Source organism: Ciona intestinalis, chromosome 4 (genome assembly GCF_000224145.3).
Source record: "Ciona intestinalis chromosome 4, KH, whole genome shotgun sequence".
In the NCBI taxonomy this organism is placed as follows: Eukaryota; Metazoa; Chordata; class Ascidiacea; order Phlebobranchia; family Cionidae; genus Ciona; species Ciona intestinalis.
Window position 1 is genome coordinate 326,833 of NC_020169.2, and position 18,957 is coordinate 345,789.

Below are 18,957 nucleotides of genomic sequence, written 5' to 3' on the forward strand. Positions count from 1 at the left end.
TAATATTCATGTTATATTTAGTTTATAAATAAAATACGAAAATAAGTATTGTACAGCGCAAAACCTCAATGTGAAAAGTGTGTCCCAATGTGAACTGACATAAACCTCTTCACCGTTTGTTATATATATCGTCATTACAAAATGTTAATTTCTGTATATTTTTCGGATACCCAATATTTTAGTAAATTAAGTAACTTTAGTTTTTTTATTGCGTCCCCAAATCATTTTCGCTTGGTCTCCATTGTAAAAGATAGGCGCTCAATGGTTTCAGGCGGTTTTAGTTGTTTATTTTAAAAACTACATCAACTGTTCCAGTTTATTAGGCTAGTTTAGTTATTTGGTAGGTTAACGCTTACAGTTTAGCACCTGTTTAAGAAATAAATTATTTAATAAGTTTAATCAAAAACGTTCAAACAAACGTTTTGTTGGAAATATATATTTAACTATAGTTATTTTTCTCTATAAATTTAAATAAAGTCAAACAAGAGATCACAGATCTAATGAATGAGCACGTTTTAAACTAATTAGCATAAGATAGTAGATTCGGGGAAGATGGGACACCTTTAACACATAATATCCAAATAGCCTAATCGTGTTTTAAACAATTAACAACGGTCTGTGGAAGTCGTGAAGATACGATTTTATAATTCATTAAATGCTATTTGTTTACTACCAAATGAAAAGAGAAAACAAAATGAAAAGGTGTCCTATCTACCCCCACCCTGCTATATTAATTAATCCTTTTACTACAACGGTCGACTAGGCTCGATCAAAACAAATCTAAAGTAACCAACAAAACGGGTTCTAGTCGCCATTGGTGACTGTGGAGCAGTAGGCAGAATGTATTTATACATGTATTATAACTAATGAAACTTATGACGTATGAGGATTGAGTGATTGGTGAAGAATGTGTGTAAATACGCTTTGTACAACTCCTGTACCATGTGTTTATTGTAAACTTACACTAGTTAACGTTGTCGTCGCTTAAAAACGTTTGTTTTCATGAATTTTGACAAACCGTAATCACGCAGTAATTAGGTAATGTTAATCGTGATGTTGAATTAAAAATAATATTTCAATTACGATTAATGATAATACGGTATAAGAGTAGTGCATTTAATGCGTCCCAACTTAAATGCTAATAGTTTCATTCAGTCGTGAATCGTTGTGTGGATACAACACGTGCCGTCGTTTCCCGCCAAACGGCCAGACAGTGTTTCCGCTATGTAAAGTGCATGAGGAAAGTAGTCGTTGATCAATCGCTCATCGTGCGGTTTTAAATCTGAAAATTCAGTCTAAAAATTATAAATATATATTATGAATTTATTTCAATCAAGAGAATAAAGAATAAATGCTAGAATTGAAAATTGAGCTAAGTGCGGAAAAAAGTCGTTCAAAAAACAACAACGAAAACAACTGTTCGACGAAAAAGGATCTATATGACCACTAACGTGCTCAAAAACGAAGAAAAGCTACATAAAACGCCCTGGATTCCATTGACTACAATAGTAAACGGGAACGACCCGCGAAAGAGAGAGAGTGTATCATGCTCTCTCCTTTGCCGACATTGGAGATGCGCGTTCTTCTGTTTTTTATTTCTGTGCCCTAAATACACCGTAGATTCGACCCCTTTCGCCCTCGTGCGGATTGAAGATCGTGGATATTATGACGACTTTTAACATTACCTACACGTTAATTAGGCGATGTTAGACAGTTTAGACAGTTAGTTTTAGTATCTAATTTTCAGGTAAAAGTAATAAATTTACAGCAACCAACAATTTAACGTTTAGAAAAAAATTTATACAAAAAATTACAAACGAAAGATATTTCTTTAGCCACAACTTTTCGGTGAAAACAGATTCATTTACTTGTTATTGTAATCAAATTTGGTTGTATGACTCGAGCAATTTTACTTTTGTTTTGGCCCTCAAAAGGTGCAAATATTCAGCGAGTACCGCTTTGAAACAAAAAAGGCTGTCTCGATTCGGGTGTGGTAACCAAGAGACGAGAGACCGCCGACCGGTTCACTAAATTTGCGACAACAACCGTGAAAAAGTGCGACCCATGATAGTCTGCTAGCCCACTCGTTTTGTGGTTATAAAACAATATACACCTCCGTATCCTGTATGCTAATGGAAGCTATAGCGTATAAGGTTACGCTTGCATTATAGAGCTCACAATATGAACCATTATGTTAGACTAGAGACAGTATATACATCAACAGACTGCAACAATAACAAAATTCCTGTTTAAGGCTCATAAGCCTTGCAATTTAGTTATTTTAAATAAGGTTTCTGTATAGTAGGCAACTAACCCCAACGCAGGTGTACCACATTGTTGTGAAAACATACTTAAACAAGAATAGAAACATGTCATTCATTCAATAATACTAATGGTTACACTTGTACACTTTTAAGAATACTCATAATAAATTTTACTATCTGTAGCTAACACTTGCAACATAAATTCATTATCCTGTTAAGTCTGGTATATAACACCTAAACTATAAGCTTGTATTTATTCTTACAACATGGATCATGACAGTTGTACCACTGAACACCAGAGTCATAAGTACAGTAAAGCACGAATCACAGTTTAAGCACAGCGTAAAATAATGTGCCAATCGATACGCTGCGATTTTGGTGTACAGTGTACACTTTATGTTCAGTACCGTGCACATAAACGGGGAGTTGCTCAAACCCAATTACGACTGCATGACACAAATAAAATATAAAGCAATCAAAGTTTGACATTTTTCTAACATTAAATCAGTTTAACAATTAAACATATTTTAGAAACGGTTAAAAGCAGTTTTTGTGACGATTTGGTCATAACTATACATGTATATTAAATAAGAGATAAAATGAGATAGGATGGGAAACCATTAGCAGATACATTCAACATTTCCTGATAGTGTTTTAAACGAATGACAACGTTTTTTTATGCTTTTACGCTACATCTATACCACTTATTTTCACAATTGTTGAACAGAATGAAATCGCCAAAAGTTGACCACATTTGTATTTAGTATGGTGGGAAAGATGGGACACCTTTTAATTTTTATTTTCCTACAATTTAGTACTAAACAAAGAGCATTCAAGTAATCATAAAGACTGTAGACTAATGATTTCCACAAACCGTTGTTAATTGTTAAATAAAACACGATCATGGTATTTAGATACTATGTGCTAAATGTGTCCCGTCTTCTCCCACCCTACTATACTAATTTATTCATGCACTAAATATCCAAATCATAAAGATTCAGTATAACGAGGCTCTGATAAAATTTTGCAGTTTCTCGAAGTCAGTGTTTCAAAGGGTTTTGCGTGATTTAAAATATATTCTGTATTATTTTTTACGCAAAAAATCGCAAAACTTGTGGCTTGTAATTAAAAGAACCATGTTGGAACCTCTGTTTAAAAGTTGCATGGTAACTGTATTGTATATAACACTACTTTCCCGGTCGTAACACATTGTTTGGACACCCGCCATATGGCATGCAGAACCATCATCACGTTTTCACAATAAGGTGACAAATTCAACATTAACACGACAACATTGTCTCATAACAATTACTTCATCGTTTGCTATTTCTACTAAAGTCTACATTACTGCTGGCTGGAGCAATTATATACTGATGCGCTACGTTACACACGTCATTAGTAACCGTCGTTGTATGTAGGAAGCTTGTCGTCTAAAACTTTTGAACATGGCTTTGGAAATTGTTGCGTGTGTTTTTAAGGTGTCTACAAAAATTTATGCTACCGTAGATGAAGTACAGGCGAACAAAAAGAGGTGTTTACGACTTAGTGAGCGAATACGATGTCTGATTGCTCCGCTGGAAGAACTGGTGAAGCAGGTATATTTATCGCTGTCAAATGTTGTCAAAATATTTATAATGCATATAGTGTTTACTTAATCCAAGTTTAATGATGCAGGAAAAATGGAATACTGTTAGCATCTAAATATCCTATTTCCTAGCACCTAAATATCATATGGTGCTTTAACAAATAACAATGCTATTTTAGAGTCATAAAGCTACGGTTATTTATAATTCTGTAAACATTTTTTATTTACTACCAAATGGGAATAAAAAGATAAACGAAACACACGTTCCGTCTTACCCCACAGTATTATACATGACTTTTAATGCAACAAATATCGCGAAACTCTCGTTTTAGACTGAGGGGGGTGGAGCCGTTTACAAAGAAGCTTTGATCGATTTGGTGCGGACACTTGAAGAAGCTCGGCAATTTTTGAAAACATTTATAAAAGGAAAATCTGTACTCCGTCGTGTACAAGACGTGTGTTATGCAAAACGAGTAAAAGTTAGTATTTTGTATTTTATTTACAACTTTAAATTTTGTTTTGGACACTATTTTACTACTTATAGGCTACTGTGTTATAACGACCACGGTTCTACCAATAATTCCCACGTTTTTTGATATAGTTGGATCTATGGTTACATTTGATATATGGTTACATTTGCAGGAAAAGTTCGAATTTTTAAATGATCGTTTAAATAGTTTGGTCCCAGCACTAACTTTTGGACTGCAAGTGGAAAGCAGGCGATGTGTCCAGCAAACATTTTCAGCTGAAGTTCGAATGACCGAAGATACTAAAGATGAATCAAATGACATGAAAGACATACAACATATGCTTAATTCACTAGGTACTTGAATATCTTTCTAAAAAAGACAATGATTTATTTTAGATGTTATTTTGTTACAGGAATGCCTTCTTTTCAGTACATCCGTTCGTTTGAATTAAGAGAAAGAAAACTTCTGAAAGAATCGCTGTTATACAACTTTTACACAGCGCAGTATAGACTGGCACCTGTGGTTTTGAAAAAGCCAAGGTTTGAGATCACCGCTGTCAGGTATATATTTGTAGAATTTAAACGTTTGCAAATATAATATTCTTACACATATAACTTAAATAAGGTTTAGAAGATATTATTTAACAATCTTCACAGGCGAGAGCACTTTTTCATTGACGCAAAAAACATGCTGCAGTTCAACTCAGAAAATGTCGTTCGCGTGTTTGGTGTGTGTGTCGATTCAAGTCAATCCTACATGATTGTGACCGAACTAATGTCGCGTGGAAGTTTGAGACAAGTACGTTGTATATATTATCTGTATAACTTCATTTACATATATGAGATAAACAGGTTCTAGAGTCTAAAGTTTATATTTCCGATGAACTGCGTTTAAGAATGTGTCTTGAATCTGCACGAGGTTTATACTTCGTGCATTGCTGTGAAGTTCTTCATCGAAACCTGACTTCCCACAAATATCTGGTCAACGAAGAATTCCACGTAAAGGTAACTACATATTCTCAAAACCCTATATCTTCTTACCCATTCCTCAACCACCCACGAAACCCTTTACCGTTACTCCCTAAAATCGTTTTTGTTGTCAGTCATCTTGTGACGTAATTAGGTCCTGATGTTGTGGTGTAAGTCGAGTAATTGGTTAATAAAACAAACTTGTTGCAGATTTTATTTGACGTTACACTAATTATAGATATCTGGATTTGAGTTTTCGTCAACTGAATCATTTGGTCAGTTAAACACGGAGGTGAAGCAGTCATGTTGTCAACCGCCCGAGCTAAATGAAGGTGGAAAATATACAGAACGATCCGACATCTACAGGTTTGTCACACCAGTCTATATAGAATTCTCCAACTATACTAAATCTGGGTTAAATTAAACAGACCTATCGTTACAGTTATGGATTAATTCTTTGTGAAATACTTTCAAACGCCAATAAAAGTAAAAATAACGGAACCCAAGAAAACGCGTTGGACTGTAATGAACAGCGACACCTTCCGGAAAATTTAAATGGACCAGAACCTGTAATGCAACTCGCCAGAGATATGTTGAATAAAGATCAAGACCTACGACCCACCATGGAAGGTATAATTTTACATTATGATTAATCTTGTACCAGGCGATATTTTGCAATGATTTCTGCTATTTAGAAACTGTACGATTGCTGACATCATCACATTAAGAAATCAAAAACAACTAGACATTCTGAAGCATACAGGACAATGCATCAAACTTCATGAATTACGTTTTCACTGTGCTCTTATTGTAAATTAAAAAAAATATTTTCGTTTTATAACAGCAGTACTGAGCGTACGCATTTAAAAGTTTAAAACAAATGATGTAACTATATACATAGTGTATGGATTTTATTATAATATTTCAAACCCATCTCTGTTTAAACGTCACACCGAACCATAAACATGGTAAAATCCGTTTTCAGATGAAAACATTGTTGTGATGTAAATTTACGCTGAACAGACATGTTGTCACCACACCATTCGCCGTGCATACAGAAACGAACCAACACTTCCGAGTTTTTCTCACTCGCATTCCACTTATTTTACTGTGTTTATCGTATATAAAAACGATTCCGCATTTGCTTTGTTATTTTTCACTTCGACTTATCTGTGACCAGAGTAGTAGAGGCCATAAAATGCTGTAGCACAGCTCAGGTATTTTAGTGCATAATCACTTTATGTTCGTGTTGTGGAGAACGACAATAGCGCAACTTGCTAGGTCTGTCTACACAGCAAGCTCACATTGCTGATACGACCTGCGTGCGAGTATTTATTGGTCAGTTATGTACCAGTTTTAAACATAAATGCTAAAATAGTGCGAAAACAGGCACAAAAGATCGACACTGACATTTCAGATTACATAACACAGGCAGCAGCATATTTAGTTTTTACTTTTTATTTTGTCACGTGAAGAGGCGTTTAATTACCTTTCGTGCTGGCCGAGTACGTATAAAAGAACGGCCTTCTATATACTCTCCAGGCACTCAGTGGCTATATGTACTTCTTTATCGCCCGCAAGTTACCTTACTTACACCTACGATCACTGTAACAATGATAGCAAACCTCATACCTGATAATGTGCTGTTGTGTGTAGTAGACTCTTTTTCTATTCGCAAAAACATACATACACAGTAACCTACACACTCTCCTTCATCAGAGTCATAGAAAGACCTGTTTCTACGACTTTTACTTTCATCTGTGTGATGTTTGTTCGAAGATTTCGCTGTTGACCACAGCAGGAGTAAAGTTATGTAATTAGTTTACAAGCAAAGGTTTACGTTGCAACATGAGTATTAATGTAATGCACTTGTTTCTAAATCCTACATAAGTGTGCACTCGAAACTGTTTATTATAAACTTTGGTGGAATTTCTTTTTTGGGGTTTTATTTTTCCATCATGCTTCAATCTTTGGATCAATCTTCTTTAAGCCGACTTCCCCCATTGTACGGGTTGTGTCCTTACACACACTTTTCTTCCAATTAGAACTTTAATATATATGTTAAATTAATATATGTGTGTTTAAAGTCCAGCGCCGTGGAATAGTGATTAGCGCGCCTGCTTGTAACCCAGAGGTAATGGGTTCAAGGCTCGACGCTGCTACCATTGTTGGCGTATGTGTCCTTGGGCAAGACACTTAACGGCAATTGCTCCAACCCAGCGGTCACTAATGGGTTGTCTAAATTATTAGCCATATACATAAAAAAATTCAAAAAATAATCACCTACAAAGTAACATACATGGTAACTCGTAAGCTGGCACGAGGTGTTAAACCCGTGTTATAACGACTGTCGTTTTCCGGCCACGCGAGGATAAAGTAAGTTACATTCATTCATTCAATGAAATGTTATTTTCTCATTGTATTTTCTGTAGAATGTAACGGTCACGCCTTTTATCCAAAACAATATTTCTTTCTTTTTTATCACTAAGCATGTTTTAACAACTGTTGTTTTGTCGTTACTACTCGTCTTTTCGCTTTTTTAACTCTCCTGTTCTTCGTTATCGTGACCAAAGAGACAAAATAAATTTCATTCATTCATTCATTCAACAGTTATTTTTCACGCGATGAAAACAAAACATTTGCGAAAAATGTGTTTTTGTTGAACTCTTTCAACTCTTTTCAACTCCCAAAATAAAAAATAAACGTAACGCTCTCTGGCGGTTGAGTTTGTGTGTCTATTGATAAATAACAAGAGATCACAGGTCTAATGCGTGAGCACGTTTAAAACTAATTAGCATAGTATTAATTAACCCTTTCACTATAACGGTCGACTGCGCTCGATTAAAAACAAACCCGAAGCAAAGAGATTAAAACCAATGGTTTTAATCTCTTTGCCCGAAGTAACGAACAAAGCAGTTTTCAGTTGCCATTGGTGACTGTGGAGCAGTAGGTAGAATGCATTTTTCACATGTATTATAAAGACTTATTATTATTATTATGATGTATGAGGATTGAGTGATTGGTAAAGAATATGTGTGATTGGTAAAGAATATAACACCCGTACCATTGTATTTAATTAGCTAACCTTGTCGTTTTCTAAAACCCCTGTTTTCTTGAATTTGGACAAACCGTAGTCACGCAGTAATTAAGTAATGTTAGAAGTTAATATTATTCATATAATGTTCAATTAAAAATAATGTTTTAATTACGATTAATGATAATACGGTATAAGAGTTGTGCATTTAATGCGTCCCACTTAAATGCTAATAGTTTGATTCAGTCGTGAATCGTTGTGTGGATTTCTTATCTCACCAACACGTGTCTGCGTGCCGTCCCAGACAGTGTTTCCGCTATGTAAAGTAATCGTTAATTAATCTAAAAATTATAAATATATATTATGATTTGATTTCAATCAAGAGAATAAGGAAAAATGCTAGAATTAAGAATTGAGATAAGTGCGGAAAAAAAGTCACGAAAAAACAACAACAAGAACAACTGTTCGACGAAAAAGGATCTATATGACCACTAACGTGCTCAATAGCGTGCTCAATAAATCATGGTATCTATGATTAAATACTGTTGATGCTTAAACTGCAAGCATGAGTGGCGATAATGCAACAACGGATATGGACACTTTTTACCCAAATGTCCTGTGGGCACAGCGAAAAGAAACTATCAGCTTGAAAGTTGAAATTGGTAAAGCAGATGTAAGTTTTCGTTAACCTGGGTGATTGTGATCCTGTGCTAGTGAAGTGATCGGGTGCTAGTGAAGAATCCCCCCCCCCTTATTTGCTAACCCCTAAACATCAACCCATATAACCACCAACCTGTAACACTTCCCACCAGCCTATTCTGCAATGTACCTGAGGATTCTTCACTATAAGTGCCTGCCTATGTACTGTAGTACTGAAGCTTATATATCTCATTTTTAGGCTCCAAATATTAAACTAAGTGAGACATCATTAGACTTTGAAGGTAAGTATTTTGTTTTTGTGTTTAACACAATATTATTTTTTGTTTTGATCGTAATTCATAGATATTTGATTCATAAACACATCACCGCGGTGGCACAGTTATGACTTATGAGCCTCTGTCTGTCCCCATGGCTTAATAGTTGGTGGGTCTGCCTTTAACCGAGAGGTTATGGAATCACGGCTTATTGCTCCTACTATTGATTGTGGGTATATATGTTCTTAGCAAAAAAAAAACTTAACAACAATTGCTCCAACTCAATGGTTTCTTATGGGTTGTTTAAATTGTCAGTTATACATAGAAAATTGCCCCCACCTACCAAAAAAATTATGTGCATGAGATGTGTGAAACAAAACACCCATTTTATAAGGGATTTTATTGCCACACCACACCGGTATAAATAAGTTACATTCAATTACTCATCATTTACCAAATGATATCCCAACAGTTCAAAGTCAGTAAGAATCTTAAATTAGCATGTTAAAAATAAGGGGTTAGAAGCTATAGATTTATTGGTATAATTTCATAATTTGAACTTTAAAAGTTTGAACTACTTTTTTTTAGCTCAAGGAACTGGTGCAACTGGAGAGAAATATTATAAATTTCACTTGGATTTCTTTTTACCCATCGACCCTGAGGTTTGTACAAAATGTCTCACTCAGTTTAAAATTTGTAAGCACTGTCATTAAATTGTTATTCAAATTGGCAGTGTTTTTGTATGTATTTATTTCAGAAAATTGTGTCCACTCAGGTTAATATACAGTTGACATACCAGTTGGTAGGCGCAATTGATAAATATTATAAATACAAGCATCTTTTTTGAAGGACATCAGAAATCAGGTTTTATAATTAGCGTGCAAAGAATCCTACTTGAGCTGAAGCTACAATACCATGTTTTTCCAAGCTGCACATAATCAAGTAGCATTGTTACATCACTTATACAAATATGACAAGCCATTTTGAATAGAAAAAAATGGGTAGATCTAGCTCAAGAAGTACTATCTGCGCACCTATTATAAAATTTGACTTCAGTTGTCTTTTAATTTCTAGGGCTGTGTGTATAAAATCAGTCCTCATTCAGTGGAAATACAAATTACAAAAGCTGGTGTTGGGAAGTGGTGGCCTCGTCTTGTTCCTGTAGATCAAAAGAAACCTCATTTTTTAAAATTAAATTTTGATAAATGGTCAACTGAATCCGATGAAGAAGAACAGGTACTTAAATGTTTATTAGTTGAATATGTAACAACAGCACAAATCAATATATATTATAATATTCATGTATATATATACTAACACAGTCTGTAAAATTTAAACAAAGAGCAATTTTCGTTGTATGACAAGTGGCAATAAATTCAGGTACAAAGGAAAATTCCAACATACTTTAGTGAACACACATACTTTTGGTTACTTATGTTACATCTTTTTATGTTATGTTTTATACTTAATATTTTATGTACATATATATATATATATTTGATTTCAGAAAGCAGCAGTTCGGGCAAACACTGTTAATAATGAAGTTAAAGATAGTTCGAACCATAAGAAAACAGCTGGAAATGTTTACCTACTTACTTATAATGGAATTCAGTTCATGTTTTTTTCATTGATTCTTTTCACCTGTTTAACTGGACGATTAAGATCAGGTTCAGGTAAAAGCTGATTCACTTCATTATTTCCATATCTAGTAGTTGGGCTGAACTCATAACTTGTGTAGCAAACTTTTTGTGTCCTTGGTTAAAACAATTCTAAGTAGTATGCCAATATGTTTTACCTGGTAACACATGCTCACATTGGCTGCAGAATTAGTGCTTTAAACTTGATGTCTTAAATATAAATTATGATATTTAATTTGACTGTTTTTGACTGAGACGTTTACTGTTCTGATCAAAATATAAATATACAGTGAAACATTTTGAGAAGTATATATTTATTTCAGAGGTATGTGCTACAACTTATGATACAATTGGATGGCTGGTTATTTTTTCCGTCATACTTTCGTATGTTGAGGCTGTGCATCCATTGCTAGGTTTAGTTAAGTCTTCTTGGATTCAACCCTTTATACAGGTTTGTACCAACTTGTGTGTTCTGGTCGACTAACAATGAAGTAGAATTTGTAAGAATTTAATTTTGGCGTACAAACACTGGATTAAAACAACCATGATTAATAAAAATAACTTTAATATTAGAAACTTTATCTATTTTATTTGTATAACGCAGATTTTTTGTAACTGTTAGATATTTTTTACATTTAAGAAAGACCGTGGGGAACCCCTTGCAAAGCCACTACAAACCCATGTCTGAGAAACCCTACTATATTCATAGTGATGGCAATTTTCACAGGTTTCAGGTCGATGTTTTGCACTTCTATGTTTATGGTTAGCTGAACCAACAGCTAAAGATGGTTGTTCTGTGTCTAATCTATTCATAGCATGGAGTCTTGCAGAAGTTATTCGGTATGTTGGTAAGGTTAATTGTGTTTGTGCACTTATTTATTAAGTGTATTATAGTTTCAGTTACAGACATCAAAACGTTGGTACGTGCATTAAACCTGCAAATAAGCTAACAATGGCTTGGGTGTTTTTAAAATTAGGCTTAATATGCATTATTTATATGTATATATGCTATTTTGAAAATAAAAATATAGCACAATTTTAAAATGTATATATCCATGACAAAAAGAATGAATGATTAGAAAAGCTTAACACGATCACATGCAATCATTTCACTGCCTATATACACACAAAGGATTTTTTAAACATTTGGAGGCATTACTCATCACTGAGTGATAACTAAAACCTCTACACAGGTGTAGTAATAGCTCATTGAACAATTTGACTCTCTTATACCCTTGTTGTCACCCTTTGTTATTTCCACAAAAGTAGACATGCATGTTCTCTTTAGTTTAAGAGCATACCCTGCACTTTTACTAATATACTTTATGATCATCCAGGTATCCAACATACACTGCACAAATACTTGGCATTGAATTTAAAGCATTATCATGGTTGAGGTATCATGCATGGATTATTCTTTATCCCTTTGGTGGTTATAGTGAATGTAAGTTGATTAGTTTATTGCACTTATGACTCTCTCATGTTTGTGTGTACTTTGTGTTATTGATACTAATAGTCACTGAATAAATAAATGAATAAATGTAACTTGTATACTTGCATGCCTGGAAAACAACAGTTGTCATAAGTTAACATGGCCACATGTTTTTTCTCTTTCCTACACCTTGTGCCAGAGAGTTACCACATATGTAACTTAGCGGGTAATTGTTTTTTTATATTATATGGCTGATAATTTAAACAATCCATTAGTGAAGACTGGGTTGAAGTAGTTGCTGTTCAGTGTTTTGCCCAAGGACACATACACCTACAATGGTAGCAGCAACAAGCATTGAACCAATAACCTCGTAGAGGGAGGCAATCTAACCAACTGTGCTACTGCGCCTGCACATAAACTGTGATATGTTCCTAATGCGGGCCCTGATCCAGCAGTTATATTTTGCAGTATAGTTCTTGTTGCATCATAACAGATTATACCAAGCGCCACTTATAAACAAACAATTGTCACAAGCTAACAAGTAACAACTGATGATGTAACAAAGAGACTCTCATTTATATTTTCAATTTTGCCAAGTTAATAACTCAACCTCACTATACTGGTATTTTATATGTACTGTATTTCTTTTGTGTATGCAGTAACACTGGTACAATTATAGCTACAGTTTAGCAATTCATGTTTTATATTAACTTTTCAATGTTTTATTCCAGTTGAAGTTATATCTGCTGCTGCAAATTATTTGGATGAGAAGAATATATACAAGTTGACACTTCCCAATATGTTCAACTTTAGTTTCAAACTGTCTTCATTCATGCGATTATACACTGCAGTACTTGTAATAGGTATTCATTGTGTTTTTTATTTCAAGCGACCATCGTACAGTATAAGAAGTTCAAAAAACAGTAGCTTACAAAGTTGCATACTTGTTATTTGAGGCAAGCATAACTTAAATGAAGCCTGCCCCACATAGTGCCCAATTGGCTACCCATGTTGTAGCACTAAATTGCCCAAGTGTCACCCATGCTGGTAATGAATTAATGATAATATTTATAAAGATCGTACCCTGGGTGCTGCTCTGCGGTCAGATAGCTGGATTCACATAAATCCTTAAATAAAATATATTGGCTAATAAAAATTCTATTTTTTTTGTTTAACTGAGAGATTAATCTTATCCGAATTAAAAATTTCTGTGTTGAATAATAAACAAAATATTTTTGTTGCAGGTGTTCTTGTATTAATGCGACATATGTGGAAAATGCGACAGCGAAAATTTGGAAAACGAATGAAATATAAACCAGCATGATTTGGATTGTACAAATCTAGACCAGGGTTTTTTAAACTGTTTAGAATCATTGTTTAGTTCTTTACAAATTTGTTTAAAAGTTATTGTTTTCATAAAATATTGTGGCATATATGAACTACTTTCAAGGCAGTGCTGCAAAACACAGTTTGGGAAATCCTGGTCTGTCATTTTTTTTATGATTTCCAATGTTTTATCATAATTGGTGAGAGATTTCTCAACAACAATGGTTTTATGCAGTAATTTATGCGATTCCATTTCTTTCATAACAGCTTGTTGTGTTTATGACGTCACGTTGGTCACGTGTGATGTCAACTGTGTGTCGATATTCCATGCTCGAGTGATTTTGAGTTGAATTGATAATTTTCTTTAAAAACTTTTGTCCATCTTTAACTGAAAATTTATGCAATCGGTTTGTAACAAACGTAAACTGCTGCGATTTCTTTAATTAATATAAATGTATAATATAAATGTACCACTGTTGATGTTGAGAGTTGTGTAGTCCGTCTGTCTGCTGTTACTTTGGTCAAAAGATTTGATGCATTTGGTAATGTTGCATTCAGTTACCAAATACTGTTGAGCTGAAAATAGACGCATTTATTTTGAATAAATGTCTGTGTTTTACTCAGTTTCGCTTGGAGAGACTGTTTCAAACGTATATACCATACCCCTCAAGTACGTTTACGAGTTACTTAAATGCAAATGGATTTACGTTAACCAACATTATAATACTACAGTCCGTATGATAACGTGGATTTAACCTCTGTGATTTTAACCGCTTTTGTGGCACATCCTAACTTTAATTTTTAAAGAAGTTTTAACGGCTCAATTTCTAAAACTAGAGAAGATTTAGTTTTTACAATGCAAGGATTTGTGAAAACTATTTTTAAGAATCACTAATTTAACAAACTAACTGACCGTTCGGGTTGTGTTCGTTTACTAAATCTTTCCAAATCAACCAATCAGTCATATTTGAACTTTGATGTACAAGGATAGTTGCGTGAATATTGTGGTAGATGTTTGGTAATGGGTGAGATGCAAACGTTGGCTGGATGACCCAAAACCTTATCTACATTAAAAAACATGTAAATAATATCTCTCTATAAGTTATTTTAAAATTATTTTTATTATTATTTATATAATTACAATACAGATTTGTTTATCCCTTCGATCACGTGTGTCTTTTATAAACAAAGCGACATGTATTAACTGCACTATATATTGTGCAATGTATAGTATATAGGGTGGGACATGTCTTCATTTTATTTTCCCGTCCCATTGTAAAAACAAAAAAATATTCGCACAATTATATAACCGTATAGCCTCTTGACGTCTAAATGAGCATTGTTAATTTTTCTAAACACGATCAGGAAATATGGGATTTAGGTACTAACGGTATCCCATCTTACCCCACAGTACCATAGTTATTCTATTACACGGTATGATTAAAAAGAGTGCACTTAAGTATTTGCTGTTAAAAATATATCAGTAAAAGTGCATTTACAATAAATAGTATACTTATGTGTTAATTCTTTACCATTATGCGCCTCCCATTCGTACTGTAACGGATGGAAAATTCTTCTTTTTCTTTTAATACTGTAACTATCGGCTTTGATGATTGGGTTAACCAGTTAACGAATGGTGAAATAACGTTTGTGTTCACGCACATGCATAATATGGTATAACATTCTAACCGTGGCTTTACAAACGGCATACTTTTATGTATATCTTGTTTCGCAAGCAATATGTTACAAAAACCTTGGGAAACCACTGTCTATGTCCAGTTATCATTCTTACTGCTTCTGTAATCGGTGAAAGACGATTCGTGTGTCTGCAGATTATCAACTTTGTCATTGACATGTAGGGGCCTGTCGTTGTAGAAGCCACAACATTTCTAAATTTTCACAGCAAACTATTTCCCGACTGCTATACTGTGAAGAAAGAATGACAACGAAAGAACTAGACGAATGAGAACACGAATGTGATACCGATACGAAGTGTACGAACAAGTAAATATATATAACATCTGTAACCGAGAGTACAGATCCGTGTGATTTCTTGTCAGCAAAAATACCGTAGACTAGGAAACGGAAACTCTTAGGTAATCCAGACTATAGCAGGTATAGCTTTAGACACATTCGTGCCCAAACGAAGTCAACTTAAGTCCATCTGCAATTAACCACAAACTAAATACCAACACGGGTGTCTAAACCATCGACGTGATAAAAAGAACGGCAATCATAATCAACCAAAGCAAAACACTCAAGCAAAGACGAAACGTCATGGGATGAGAATCTTTTTTTGCTCCATATATTAGGGTGGGGGAATATGGGACATTTTGTCAGACGAGACTCTTTTTTTAATTTTCTTTTCTATACCAACACGGCAACAACCCAGTTGCAGCACTGAACAACACCATCATTAACGCTTTATGGGTGTCAACACATGTCAATTTCCTTTGATGGCTGTGGAAGTTTACAATAGAAGTTCTATATCGCAAACGTGCGCCAACGTATTCTGGTTTCCTACTAAAATCATTTCGGCGTTTCGATTGATATCGCCAATCGACAGATTTTCCTTCTCCCGCAGCTTTCCACGTTGCGTTCCTGGACAAGAAAACCCGCACTCTTTAACATTTAACTCGCCCTCAGATAAAACTTTGTTTACTAGCTCAACCTCCGCTAGTAATCATACTAACATGGTCGAAACACGGGCAAACGATACCTCGGCTTAATTTACACGGGAGTCACGGTCACAGCACCTCTTCTTTAGACACACGAGATGACGTGAATTTTACTATATACGTGAATTTTACTATATACCCCACCCCCCACTATGGTATTTTTATATCAGGTAAAACACAGTCAGAAATCCGTCTGTATAACGTGCCAACTATGACTTAGAAAACCCCTTAAAATAGCTATGTTCTAATAAACTACTTCTTAATATTGATAAAACTAAATTTATGTTTTTTTTTAAACTTTACGAAATAAAATTAATTTAAAGTTTTGTTCATATTTTATTTTTTCATTTATTCAATCCTGTTGATGTATTCCTTGTCTGTTAATTGACCACTTCTCTTTTTGATATATTTTTCTATATATTTTTTCTTCCATTTTCTTACTATTTTTTCCCCAATTTCCTTAAATTGTAGGTTTTACCAACATCGACAGGAACAATTCACCCGAGGTTCAGCATCACAAGGATTGATATCTGTGAAGACAGTGAACTTAATACAAGCAACAATTCGCAACTAATCCGCCGTTATACTTGCTGCCCATTTTCCTTGAAATTTTGAGTTTATTTTTTATCCCATATTTCTTTAAACTACGATAACACTCATTTTAACGAGTGTAATAAACTCGTTCTAAATCTAACGAAAGTGTGCCCTCGAAATAAATTTCATTTTTTTGCCACAAATTTAGTATTGCTATTCTATATTTACATTCATTCATTCATTCATTCATTCATTCATTCATTCATTCATTCATTCATTCATTCATTCATTCATTCATTCATTCATTCATATATTTCGCCCAACCAACTGCTCATAAACTATCTCAAAATGCCTGTGACTGAATTTTAAACATGTTTTGATTCATTTTTTTATATCGTATTTGTACAACCCTGAGGTATAATTTGTACAATTAAAACCAAAATCCTTCAATGTTTCGCAATAAAAAACGATAGAGCTCCAAAGTGGGGTAAGACGGGACAAAAAAATATATTTTTATACGAATGGTAATTTGCAACTTGTAGTTAATCTCCCAAAATTCACAACCTCTCCTATTTTTGCTACGTAAACTTTACATACAGTACAATGGGGGAAGATGGGAAACTTAAGCACATATTGCCAAATATTTCCAAAATCAAATAAGATAACGGTTTTTGGGTAATACCAGGAATTAGTACTATCATTCCTTTATTAATTGACACCAACTTAATAAAATATAATAAAACACACGAGAAGTAATTTGGCGATCCGTACAACAAGTGAAATTTTACAAATCTGAAAACACACAGGATAAGATGCTGGGACAGTTTAAAATCATTGTTAATTTTGATTATTAAGTGTATTTATAAATAGGAATATACGTAAATAACACGAAATAATACTGTACGCTTTGAAAATTAGGTCCAAACATTCTTTTTTTGTCCTACTGCTATAGTTTTTACATGTTACCTATACATTATATTATTGCATAACAATTGGTATTGTTTGAACGACAATGGGTAATGTTCAAACATCAATAGATAAATATCGTATCCAACAAACGTATATGAACTTGTAATACCAGAGAGTTGATAATAATTATTGAGAAAGTTTATATTTTTGCTACAAATTGGGTATTACTACTCTGTTTTTGGCACAAGCCACTTCTTATAAATTATCACCAAGTGCAAATGACCAAATTTCGAATATATTTTCAAAATATTATCTTTTTATTATCTCAGTATCTTATAGTTGAAAACCCCCTGAGGTATAAATTACTAAATTAAAAACAAATCTTTCAAAGTTTGGCAATGAAAACATACAAAACTACAATGTGGGGGAAGATGGGACTCTAAATTGAAATATATTTACATTAGTAGTATTCTGCAACTTGTAGTTAACCTACCGAATTTAACAGACTGTGCTAGTTTCTTTGCCATGTAAACTTCATATATATAACGTTAAGCCGATATTTTTTTGTTGTTTTTATCTCAAATTAAAGTCATATTGACCCCTGCCTATTTTCTTCATGCTTATATCTCAATGTTTTTTTTACAAAACTTAAACTAGTTTTATGAGACAAAATCAAACTGTACGAAATATTTAAGATTGTTTTGTGAAGCTATGAACTAGTTTAATCGTTCGCACACGCAACGCATGATTTAGCCAAAGTTAGTATAGACCAAGTTAGGAAACGGCGCTCGTGTCCGCCATTACGGAGCCCACAGAGCGTGAATCGCCTATACAAATGCATGGTCGGCATGTTTTCATTTAGTTCTTGTAAGCGATACAAAGCTAGAAAACACGTATAGCGGTTGTTTTAACGTTTAAAATATAATTTCTAATATAAATCTTGTTATATAATATTAAATCTAGGAATTAATGTGAAGTAAATTAATATTTTGACTGGTTTTCGGCGTACAGTGTGGTTTAACAGGGTACTTTACGTTGGCGATTGAAACTAGCAGAAATCAGCTTAGTTTACATAATAGTATATGATCATACCTACGAATCTACAGAGCCATTCTTTACTACATTTATAACCCAACATGAGTGGACATGCAGCTCCAAACTGCTTAAGTACTAGCAGATAAGGTGTTCGCGCTTTCCGATTTCATA

The 18,957-nt window shown here is 34.0% G+C and overlaps 3 protein-coding genes and 1 non-coding gene across 4 annotated transcripts; 3 read left to right on the forward strand and 1 right to left on the reverse strand.

The window, feature by feature from the left end:
• Nucleotides 1-3,651: 3,651 nt before the first annotated feature.
• Nucleotides 3,652-6,427, forward strand: LOC100185956 (mixed lineage kinase domain-like protein). The gene is made up of 9 exons (XM_002122085.4): nucleotides 3,652-3,859; nucleotides 4,182-4,328; nucleotides 4,492-4,672; nucleotides 4,732-4,879; nucleotides 4,976-5,117; nucleotides 5,171-5,323; nucleotides 5,526-5,653; nucleotides 5,730-5,917; nucleotides 5,983-6,427. The coding sequence occupies exons 1-9, from the start codon at nucleotides 3,710-3,712 to the stop codon at nucleotides 6,012-6,014; spliced, it is 1,269 nt and encodes a 422-aa protein (XP_002122121.1). The 5' UTR covers nucleotides 3,652-3,709; the 3' UTR covers nucleotides 6,015-6,427.
• A 105-nt stretch (nucleotides 6,428-6,532) lies between these two features.
• On the forward strand, nucleotides 6,533-6,585 carry mir4092 (microRNA 4092). Its single transcript, NR_034487.1, has one exon. It is a non-coding gene; the product is annotated as a microRNA 4092 (primary transcript).
• Nucleotides 6,586-8,832: 2,247 nt separating this feature from the next.
• On the forward strand, nucleotides 8,833-14,108 carry LOC100175762 (very-long-chain (3R)-3-hydroxyacyl-CoA dehydratase 3-like). The gene is made up of 10 exons (XM_002121852.4): nucleotides 8,833-8,994; nucleotides 9,220-9,262; nucleotides 9,824-9,897; nucleotides 10,310-10,471; nucleotides 10,743-10,908; nucleotides 11,196-11,323; nucleotides 11,600-11,712; nucleotides 12,210-12,316; nucleotides 13,036-13,167; nucleotides 13,549-14,108. Exons 1-10 carry the CDS (start codon nucleotides 8,887-8,889, stop codon nucleotides 13,626-13,628), a joined length of 1,113 nt encoding a protein of 370 aa, XP_002121888.1. The 5' UTR covers nucleotides 8,833-8,886; the 3' UTR covers nucleotides 13,629-14,108.
• Nucleotides 13,537-16,138, reverse strand: LOC100185101. The gene is made up of 4 exons (XM_002121727.5): nucleotides 15,163-16,138; nucleotides 14,544-14,694; nucleotides 14,102-14,206; nucleotides 13,537-14,018 (listed from the first exon to the last, which is right to left on the reverse strand). Exons 1-4 carry the CDS (start codon nucleotides 15,337-15,339, stop codon nucleotides 13,870-13,872), a joined length of 582 nt encoding a protein of 193 aa, XP_002121763.1. The 5' UTR covers nucleotides 15,340-16,138; the 3' UTR covers nucleotides 13,537-13,869.
• Nucleotides 16,139-18,957: the final 2,819 nt, after the last annotated feature.